Source organism: Mchenga conophoros, linkage group LG6 (assembly GCF_057382185.1).
Source record: "Mchenga conophoros isolate Kocher_MC1m ecotype Shallow Benthic linkage group LG6, M_conophoros_male_GT1.1, whole genome shotgun sequence".
NCBI classification, from domain to species: Eukaryota; Metazoa; Chordata; class Actinopteri; order Cichliformes; family Cichlidae; genus Mchenga; species Mchenga conophoros.
In genome coordinates, this window is record NC_140531.1 from 11,533,303 (window position 1) to 11,544,397 (window position 11,095).

Here is an 11,095-nt window from a genome sequence, read left to right on the forward strand (position 1 = left end):
ATCCTCAATGCTTTTACTTCAAGCTTTTTTAACTTTTACTTTGGAGATCATGATCTTCTTTACACACTTTATCCTTTTCCTGTGGCTCCAACTGTGATGTGTTATCCTGAGTACTGAAGTTAAAGTAAGTGAATCCAGATAACAGAATAAAGAACTCAGTTAATACAGGGCTCAGGTGGAGGCCTTAAAAAAGGTTACAGGTAGGTGTATGTGAGACAGAAAAAGGCTGCAAAACAAAAGCTTAAGATTGATTCCTGATGGCAAATAAACGATCATTCGGATTAAGGGAAACAGGACAGATGAGGAGATGTTTGTGTTTGTACCTGCTGTTTGTTGTCTGATGTTTCCCTTCTTGGAGACTGACTGGAAGTCCTGTTTCTTCTGATTCATAAAAATAAATTAAACAGTGAGTGAAGAACAGATTTCAAAACACATTTTAAATGTGACTGAAAGAGAACAGAGTGATGCTCACCTAAAACCCAATAAGTTTACTCACAGATGTCAGCAGAGCGCACATCCTCAAGACCTTTTACAGCACAAGACAAACCGTCATGATTAGCGCTGGAAACTAGAATCTGTTTTCCCTCCTGCACTGTAGGCTTTCTGGTCTCATACCACACAAAGGAAATCAGAGGCTCAGTCAGAAAACAGCTGCCGTTACAGGTCAGTCTGATGTGACCTCTGTGTTCAGCAGGAGTCCTCTGGACATGAATTTCTGTTGGGAGATGATGAACACATTTTCCACCAGTTCATCTCTGTCATGTCAAATAAATTAACAAATAAAAATGAAATTTCAAAGTGCAGTTTGTCCAGAACTTCACCTCTGGGATATGTGATGGAGCAGGACTCGTCCACGGATGTCTGCTGAGAAGAACACATTCTCCCTTTAGCATAGGTCACACTGAAGCAGGTCTCTGTGATGGAACCTGAGAAAAACCAACAACTTTCAGTAAATTCATTAGAGTCTGAAGAGTAAAGTGTTTGTGTTTAACATCTCATAACATGATGAGGAGGCGTCCATCATGACTCACCCACAGAGACTTGAGGGGCTCTGAGATGCTCGTAGCCTTTGACAGCACAGGAGTATGTGGCTGCTTCCTCACTGCTGAGCAGCTCTTGGTACCAGGGAGACCAGTCCTCATAGAGAAACTCTCTGTTCTTGTACCAGATGTAGGCTGCAGGCTTTTCAGTCAGAGGACAGCTGCTGCTGCACATCAGTGTTACTGTCTGTCCCTCTGTGGCAGGAATCACCTTTACCTGCAGCTCTGAGAGGTCACATGACCAGCTTCTGCTAAGATCATGACTGTTGTGGATTTCAGCTTCCAGTCAGAAAGTTGGTTGGATGATTCTTTTACAGCTGCATCATTTCACAGAAAAAGCAGAAAACAAAACGGAGATTTCCGATGTCCTGTCCAAACTAAAGAAGTTTTTGTACCCTTCTTTAGCTACTTTCTGCTAAAACCCGAGAAGATACAGAGAACATGTCGTCTCTTTCAGCTGCATGCAGTTGTGTTAATTTGTGGAGGTGTTGGTGACAAAACTGTTTTCTGCATTTATGATGGAAACAAACTTCTGTGATGAAGAAGATTCTCCAGCTTCAGCCGTAGTGGTCTGTAAACACACTGTAAACACACTGTAAACACACTGTAGGAAATGATCAGTGAACATAGTACATGAATATTGTATAAATACATGTGACTGTTTCAATTTTTGGTGTTCAGTGTTTTTTTGTTTTTGTTTTTTTTTACGTAACTCATTTTTGCTCAGATCAGTGAGATGAAGTTGTGCAGAATGATCGAGTGTAATATTGTAAAGCTTATTCTGCTGTTATGCTGAGACCTGTGTTTTGGGGAAACCAAGAAGAAGGTGAGCAGAGATCAGTGAATGAGTCCTGCTCCATCACAGCAGACGTCTCTGAGTAAGACAGAGATCTGTTTACTTTAGTCAAGTTTTTTTCATACAGGGCACTGAATCAACTTTAAAATCTCCCATTTAAATTTCCAGTGTTCTGGATAATAACTGCTGGGGAGTGAATTAAATCAGCAGGATGCTCTGGAAGGATTTTCAGTCTAATGATGGAGTAAAACGATGGAGAAAAGTTAAAGTGGAAGATAAAAAGCTGAGATTGTTCAATGTATAACCTTAGTCCCTTGCTCAGCTTTCCTTGACTGGTTGTTAGTTCCCTGTTTTGATCCTTTTCTGTTCCTTCAGTCTTGTCCCCGTGTCCTGTCTCCACTCTGAGTGTCTTGTCTTATGTCTTATTTTCCCGTTTAGTTGTGTCACGTTGATCTTGCCTCCTTTAGTCATGTCTCTATTCCTGTTTTATGATTGCTGTGCTTTCTTGTCTTCAGTTTTACTTCCTCAGATTAGTTAGTTAGTTATTCTCAGCTGCATTCCCACCTGTTTCCTCCCCCCTTTGTTATCTCATGACTGTTTATTTTGAGTCTCAACAAACAGTAAAATCAAAGCTTTTTCATGTATTTTAAAACATGCAAGTAAATCAGTTCAACTCTGTGACCTGTGAATAAAAACCTTTAAATGCTGTTTTGAGACTTTGACATCAAATGGTTTAATCCTTTTATCAAAACTTTCTCACTTTGTAAAAAAGTTTGCCTCATGTGGAGTTCAGACATAAACATTAAATGTGAAGGATTTATGTGAAACTTTACAAAAATACAACTTCTGAAATAGAGAAAAGCAAAATAATATATGCATCAGAAAACAGGAGAGCAAAAACAAAATGAGAAAGTAGCACCAACTACTGTACAATACATCACAGCAGCACTGCAACACTCACCGGCCAATTTATTAGGCATGCCTGTCCAGCTGCTTGTTAAGACAAATATTTAATCAGACAATCAGATCAGTGCATGCAGACATCTACAGCAGACATTGTTAAGATGAAACTGCTCAAACTCAGTTCAAGATACTGAGTCACTGTAATTCCTTTGTATTTCATACATAGGAAATATTTTTTTAGGGTTAACACGGTTATGAAATAAGGGCATCCCACAATAAATCATTCATTGTAACAGCTGTTAATAACTGTGCTGTCCTGTAATGTTAGATACCAAACTGCACCAGTAGAGGGTGGTGTCATAAAAGAGAGAAGGAAAACGACGTCCAGAGATAGTTAAGATGGCGAACTGATAAACAGACATGTAACACCCTGCTGCATTCAGTCATGTAGGTTTATGTGCTGCATTCATTAACAGGCATTTGTTCCTTGCTGAGAACTTGTTTCATCATCAGCCACCACTATAAACTGACCATTTTCCTTCTGATTAGATTGTTGAGTTTCTGGTGAGCTCTTCAGGTTGTACTCTGACATGGCTGCAGGGTAATGGATATGTGGCTGTTGAACACAGCATCTCTCTCAAACTTTCACAGTAGAGTAAGTCTGTAAGTCTGTGTCTGCAGGAGTGACACCAGATGCTCCGTCAGAGCTGTAACTCACAGCAGCATAATGAGAACACTCCTGTTGTCTGGGCTGATCTGACTGTACGGTGGAACAAAGAGGAACCACATGCCTGAAGTAGACTCTGCTGTAGTGGACTTCATCCTCCTGCTTTGGTTGTGTTGAGATGTCATTAACAGGACCAAGGCTGAGCTGAGGGAAACAAACAGCATTAATTTATACTGTACTTTAAACTTGACTCCTTTCACTGTATGTTGAGAAAAATGAAATGACCACTGGAAAGATGAGACAATTCACAAACTCTAATCTCTACCTGTTCAATTTGGTCAGACCTTTCAGTTGTTGGAGGCTGAGCAGAAGTTCTCTGTTTCCTGGTTAAAATGAATGAACTGAAAAATGAGTGACTTCAGAGCAGAGATTGAATCTACTGCTGTGAACCAACACTTACCTAACACACCAGCAGAGAGTGAGAAGTATTAAAACCAGCAGAGCTGCAGAAACTCCTGCAGCTGCTGGTGTCCATGTTCCTGTGATACTTTGGACAGTGAGAGTCTTTGGAGCAGAGCTGATATCTTTGTTGGTTTTCACAGCACAGGAGTAGTTTCCCGCATCCTCCCTGCTGACTGGGTCTAGGATCAGATGTTTGTTCTGGTTCTCTCTCGGGGTCAGAGGTCGACTGTTCAAGTACCAAATGTAGTTTGTGTTGTCAGTCAGAGGACAGCTGGTGCTGCAGGTCAGTGTGACTCTCTGACCCTCTGTCACCACTGCAGAAGGACTCATCTTCACTCTCAGCTCTGACAGAGGAACATTGGCAGTGTTGTGTTTAATGTATTGTTGTAAACACAAAACATTTTTCAGTAACTCAGTAATGTAATGTGTTACTGTACTAAATTCACTAATCACATTACAGTTGCAATTATGTCATTTCTTGCATTGCAAAGGTTTTTCTGTTATCTGCACACCGGGTGGAGAGAAAGAAGAAAAATTTCAAACAAAGTTTGTGTGCAGGATTAGAAAAAAAGGTAGAGCGGTCTACAGCCTCTCCGGATTGTAGGCAAAGACATTACTTTTATCTTTATTGCACGTAAAGACAAGAGCGCGATGATAAAGTGGAAACTGCATCTAGAACAAAAAAACAACTGTGTTATGTTGATAACACAACTTTGGATCTTTGCAAACATCTGCACAGACTGAGTGAATGCTGACTCCAGCCCAGCAGCCTGAACTTCAACAGGTAACAGAGGCAGCAATGAGCAGACAGGCTGCAGCCTCTGTTTCTACCTGTTTATGTTTCTAAAGTAGAATCACTCTGGATCAAAGTTTTTTGTGCCAGTTTTCATCTTTGCTTTGTGTTTGCAGATTTGTGTCCATTACAAAATAGTAATGAGAAAAATCATATGTGTCTTCATAGAATAGGGATTTGTGTTGGTGTGTGGGACTTTAACCAAAGGTTTATACTGTTAACCAATAAATAATGGACAGTGCCAAAAGGTTGATTCTGGTCATCTGGACGTAGCGTTTTCTTTTTTTTTTTTTTTTTTTTTTTTTTTTTTTTAAATGACATCAGAAACAGCAGTATGCGACATTACGTGATGGCAGAGCTTCAGTTCATCCTTTGTCATTTTTTTTTTTTTTTTTTTTTTTTTTTTTTTTTTAATAAATAGGACAGGGGGAATGAATGAGAGAGAGAGGGGGAGAGAAAGAAAGAAAACCCAAGGGGAGAAGAGACGGTGAGAAGGGGGGGGAAGAGAGACAAAAAAAAAAAAAAAAAAAACTCCTGGGTCACCTGTATGGAGAAAAAACAAACAAACAAACAAACAAACAAACAAACAGAGGAGACAGCAAACAACAAAGAGCAACATAATAATAGAGAAAACAAAGCACCATCACAATAAACTAGCTAGTCATAGATATCAGTATTTACTAAGTAATAAACGATATTGTGCAGCACGCAAGATAGACAGCGCACAGTGTGCTTTGAGGCAGCAGCCAAGAAAGCTTTAGTCCGCGTCTGTGAATACCCATGTGTGCATACCTGTGTGGATCAGCATGCTTGCATTCCAAAGGTTTCTCCATGTAATGATCTGCTAGGGAGTGTGGGGGGGCCACAGCCCCATCCTCCAGGGTGTGAAGCGGGTATGGAGGAGATCAAAACTCCAGACATCCAGAGGCCCCCAGAACACAAGAGACCATGGAAGACCAACAGAGGGGCAGCCGCGCCACTGTTCCAGTAAGAGCTGAGGAGAGTCCCAGATGAGGGCTCACTCAGCAGCCGCGGAGCAGAAGCCAGGGGGGGTTGCAGTGACGCGCCCGTGAGCTCCGCCGGCCCCCAGCTGCGCCTGAGTGACCGAGCCCTAGGCCGAGAGGCCGGGGGCACCCCACCTCCAAAGGGGCCCGAGCGAGCCCCAGGCCCCAGGCCCCGACAAGCGGCCGCCAAGGAGTGAGCCGGTGTGTACCCGGACGCCCACCCCCAGACACAAAGAACCACCAACACACCGACACCTGAGGGAGTCCGCCACCGGCAGGGGAAGTGGTGGTGGGTGGAGATAGGCCTCCAAACCTTGGAGGGCCTGAGGTGTCCCCAGAGAGGTGGCGTCTGATACCCAACCTGACATATAGACACAGACATACAGGCACACACAGACACAAACATCCATTCCCACCCTCATGCTCTCATATGCACTCACTCCACACTCAACCAACGTGGAGACAGACATAAAGAGACGCTGTACACACAATCACACTCCCCAAGCGTACTCTACAAACCGGGTCTAGGTACCCTTGCCCCTGGAGGGGGGAATTGCACCCAGACCCAGGTGGTGTTACCCTTTTCCCTGCGGTGGGGAGAGGCAGACCACCCCGACTCCGCAGCAGCAGGGAGGCCCCACACCCCAGACCGCAGTCGGACGGCCAACTCCTCCTACTAGCCCCCCCGCTCCAGCAGGCCGCAGAGAATGGGGGTGGGAGAAGACTCCAAACCTCCCTCCACCCGCTCATTGTAGTGTTGATGCATATGTGTTCTAAGGTGCAATTAAAACCCAGGAGGGCATGGAGCTACCTGCCAAGGAGCAGCAGGTAAGCGCATGGTCCCTCCTGCTAGCCCTCAATGACTAAGTGTATTTAAAATTGAGAGGTGGGCAACGACGTCAGGGGTGAGGTATACACCCTGATGGTGATTTGGACTCCGTGATTGTGCCCACCCCCAAGATCCTATATGTATGTGTAATGAGAGTGTGAATAATGTGAATGTCTAAGTTGTGGGATAAAATTGAGGCAGAGGCAGCCAGAAGGGGACAGGGGGGGGGGGTAGCCTCCTCTGCACCCTGGTGACATACCCCCACTCCAAGGCCCTGCATGTGTGGGTGGTTGTGGAGGAGCGGGAAGAGGGAGGCAGCTGGAGATGGGGAGGGAAGGAAGGGAGGGGCAGGTAACCCCTCCCTGGGGCCAGCTCCCCCGCTGACCCCAGTAGGCACTCCCACCCTCCGCGACCCGCCAGGGAAGGGGGGCCCAGGCCCATCAGACCGGGGCCCAGTGCAGTAGCGCCCCCCGGCTCCACAGAGCCCTGGACAGTCCACCCAACCCCACCACAGAGAAAACTGCACCCACCCCACCAACCACACATCTTCCAGACTACATAAGACGGTAAACGCCCAGGCTGAGATCTTCCTCCACCTCTCCTGTATCTCCCCCTCCTGCAGAGAGTTCCTGAGAGAAGAAAGCTCCTGCCAGATGTGACCATCCCCCCCACCAGTTGAAGAGCCCCCCAGGCGGCTTGATGCACCGGCGGCACCCTGCTCCAGGGCCGGGCCCCCATGCACCCACCCGCCCACAACCCCGGCAACACACCAACCAGGACCCGAGCCCCCGAGGCCCGGCCCGGGCCCCCGCCCAGAGACGGAGCACCCCCAGAACCTCACGCCCATCCCGGACCCACCCAGGGGCAGCCAGGTTGCCAGGTCAGGACGTAGCGTTTTCAGTGGGAGAAACGTTTCATCACTCCAAGTGACTTCTTCAGTCTCAGCTGACTGCAGGTTTCCCCAACGTTATAAACAGGACATTTGCATAATGACTAAAACTAGGTCAGTTCCTTGATCATTAACATGCAAATTCTCATGACCATTGATCAACAACTACTGATCAAAGACCAACGTTTCTGCCATGAAAACGCTACATCCAGAAGAACAGAATCGAGCTTTTGGGATTTACTCAGCTGGATGATTGAGCATGCATCAAGACAGATAATTGACAATGTTTTTCAGTTTTAATTTACAGAGTAACCAGAAAGCAATGCAGTGAGCAGTGTAACAAATCCCTTTCTTTGGTGAGTAATTGAGTGACATACTGCATTACTTATAAAAGAAGTAATGTGCCATATATTCTTTTTTTGAGTAACGATACTGATCAAAAACATTTAATCTCAGAGTAAATCTCCTCTGTGACTCACACACTAAACATGGATTTTGACTAAAGCTTTACTACAAACTGGTGCTTTAGTCCTCCTGTTCAGTGAAGAAATGAATTTATTAAAGAAGTGTATTTCACTACAAGTTCAACATATTTGTACTTTTGTGTAACTTCAATCTAAATCATCTTAAAAAAGAAAACTTTTTAGTCCACAACTTATGTCTGACACTATAAGTACTTTTACAGATCAGAGGTTTTCCGCAGTTTTTGTCATTTTGAATGCAAGTATGCATATTGCAGTGCAGGCCAAAATACCCAACAGTATAAAATACTTGAAATGACCTGAATAAAAAAAACCTCACAGATATAAAATGATAATTTACTGCATATTTATGCATTTTATGTGAATAAAACACTGTGAAGATCATCATTTTTTCTCTTTTTTTGTATCTTGGAGTTAGAATTAAGTAATTAATTAGAATTAATTTACATATAGACTTTCAAAGCCCGAAATGCAGGCATTTGTGTGGAGTATTTTAACATAGTGGTAATGCTGTTTTAGATGAAGGCTCTGAATATTTCTTCCACCTCTGCTCCTGTTCAGACATTAATGAGTAAAGTCTGCTGAGTGAAGAGTTTAGATTTACCTGTGACAATCAAAAAGACTCCAGGCAGATCAGACTGTGTCCATCTTTCATGATCTCTCTTGAATCTGAATGTGTATCCTCCTGAGTCATTCTTCTTCAGGTTGTTGATGGTCAGGATGTGTTGGTTCTTCATGTTGTCCTGATACTCCACACCACCTGCAGCCTCAATCAGCTCTTCAACTTCCACTTTATCTTTTCTCCATTTTTTACTCCAACATTTCAACTCTGCCTTCATGTTATCAGGATGTGAGTATTCACTTGTGATGTTGACTGAAGATCCTTCCAGAGCACAGATTCTCCTGCTGACATAATTCACTCTCCAGCAGTTTTTATCCTGAACACCTGAAATATAAATGGAAGATTTAAAGTTGTACAAATGATCTTTATGATAATAATAACTGGCAAAATAAACATAGTTCTGTATTACTCACAGACTTCTGCAGACTGAAGATAGGTGTTGCTTTTAACTGCACAAAAGACTTTTGCTTCCCGAGAGTTCCAAAAATTAAGCCGATATTCAGCAATTAAATGTTGATTCTCTCTATAACTTTGTCTATTTCTGTACCACATGTAGGCAGTTTGAGGGTCAGTCAGTGTACAGGTGGTGTTACAGGTCAGTGTGACAGACTCCGCTTTTCCCCCTTGAGTCTTCAATATGTGAACCTCTTTAAAGAGATAATAAATATATTTTCTATAAGTCACTATGAGATATAACAATCTTCTTATTATGTTTTTAATAATATATATATATATATATTAATATACATATTTATAAATCAATGGAGAGAGAAATTTAAAAAAATTAATAGGTTTTTTTCACAACAGACAGTTTATCTGGAAACGTCACCTCTGGGGTATGTGATGGAGCACGGCTCATCTACTGATGTCTTCCTGTAAGAACACATTCTCCCTTTAGTATAGGTCACACTGAAGCAGGTCTCTGTGAGGTAACCTGAAACAAAGAAATGATATTGATTGAAATTATTCACCGTATGACCCATTCTGTTTGTTTTGTAGGGACAATAAACATCATGACTCACCCACAGAGACTTGAGGGGCTCTGAGATCCTCGTAGCCTTTGACAGCACAGGAGTATGTGACTGCTTCCTCACTGCTGAGCAGCTCTTGGTACCAGGGAGACCAGTCCTCATAGAGAAACTCTCCGTTCTTGTACCAGATGTAGGCTGCAGGCTTTTCAGTCAGAGGACAGCTGCTGCTGCACATCAGTGTTACTGTCTGTCCCTCTGTGGCAGGAATCACCTTTACCTGCAGCTCTGAGAGGATGATGGAGAACAACGTTTACAATGATGTCATTTGGAAAGTAATTCATGAGTAAAAGTCACTGTACCTGCAACAACTTGAAGAGTAATTCTGTTGAGCCAACAGTGTCCTGGACTGTCTGTAGTCTTCATACAGCAGTAAGCGTTTGCATCACTCTCTCTTAGATCATTGATGGTTAAAGTTGGGTTTTTCTTATCAGACATGTTGTACATTACACGTTGTCCATCCACAGAGAGCTCACTCTGAACATACTTGTAACCATCCCAGTGTGCAGTGAACCATTTGCTGTTTGAAGTCAGATGTTGATGTGAGCAGTGCAGATCCACTGATGAACCTTTGAGAGCACAGATCCTGGTTTCTCCTCCATTAACACCTTTAACACAAACTTTCATTAACAAACAGATTTTTTTTTCTAACATGAGCATTTATTTTATTCTCTATTGTAAGAAATCAGCTGAAATTAGTAACTCATTTATAAATCATACGTATAATAATCATATCAACTTTTATACTTTTCTCTGTCAGTATGTAGCAGTACATAATTTATCACTCATACCTGAAATGCACAAAATGAGTCCCAGAAACATCAGTTGAAAATCTGTCAACAACATGATGGCTGTAGTCCCACTTTCCAGCAGGAAAAAAATATAAATAAAATGAATGAATAAATAAATAATAATAATAATGAATATTAAAAAAAAAAAAACTGCTATGTTCAAATACAATGCAGCACAGAGTGAACGATAGTCAGGGCTGAAACTGGACTGCTGTATCACATTAATGTGGCGATCAAAACTTCCTTCCTCTTTTTCTCTGAGAGCGCGGGCTTTTTTTTTTCTTTTTGTGTGCCCCGAATTTGAAGGAGTCAACATGTTAAGGTTATTATTTTATTGTTGTCACTTTGATTTGACCAACAATAATTTTTTTTACTGACGTTATGTTTTGAGCCTTCAGTGAGTTGTGCAGTTGTGTTAAGCTGTGGAGAGTTGATAAAATTCAAATTCAAATTCAAATTTTATTTGTCACGTACACAGTCATACACAGTACGATATGCAGTGAAATGCTTAGACAACTGCTCGTGACCTAAAGAAAAAAAGGGAAAAGGCTATGAATAAGATAGGAAATATATATGAAAAATTAAAAAGGGTAAATTTAACTAGGAAGGAATAAAATATAAAAAATTAAGGTTAAAAATGAAATAACTGTACAACACAAATTAGAATGAAGGGTAAATTTAAGTGGGAAAGAATAAGATAAAATATATAAATTAAAGTTGAAAATAAAATAACTGTACAACAAAATACACAATATAGAACTATATAGAACTATAAAACTGTTGTCTGCA

General features: G+C 42.2%; 1 protein-coding gene across 1 annotated transcript; it reads right to left on the minus strand.

The window, feature by feature from the left end:
* Positions 1-3,376: 3,376 nt before the first annotated feature.
* Positions 3,377-10,361, minus strand: LOC146572170 (B-cell receptor CD22-like). Its single transcript, XM_085276182.1, has 9 exons — positions 10,307-10,361; positions 9,818-10,123; positions 9,510-9,743; positions 9,317-9,421; positions 8,901-9,134; positions 8,470-8,811; positions 3,867-4,212; positions 3,732-3,789; positions 3,377-3,610 (listed from the first exon to the last, which is right to left on the minus strand). Exons 1-9 carry the CDS (start codon positions 10,359-10,361, stop codon positions 3,377-3,379), a joined length of 1,914 nt encoding a protein of 637 aa, XP_085132308.1.
* Between the last annotated feature and the right edge of the window lie 734 nt (positions 10,362-11,095).

Excerpts from the sequence above, each read along its gene's own strand:
- LOC146572170 (XM_085276182.1), bottom strand. The coding sequence starts at position 10,361 with ATGTTGTTGACAGATTTTCAACTGATGTTTCTGGGACTCATTTTGTGC. Across the intron at positions 9,422-9,509 it reads AGCCCCTCAAGTCTCTGTGG|GTTACCTCACAGAGACCTGC; the intron begins GTGAGTCATGAT and ends TCTTTGTTTCAG. Across the intron at positions 9,135-9,316 it reads CTCCATCACATACCCCAGAG|AGGTTCACATATTGAAGACT; the intron begins GTGACGTTTCCA and ends ATCTCTTTAAAG.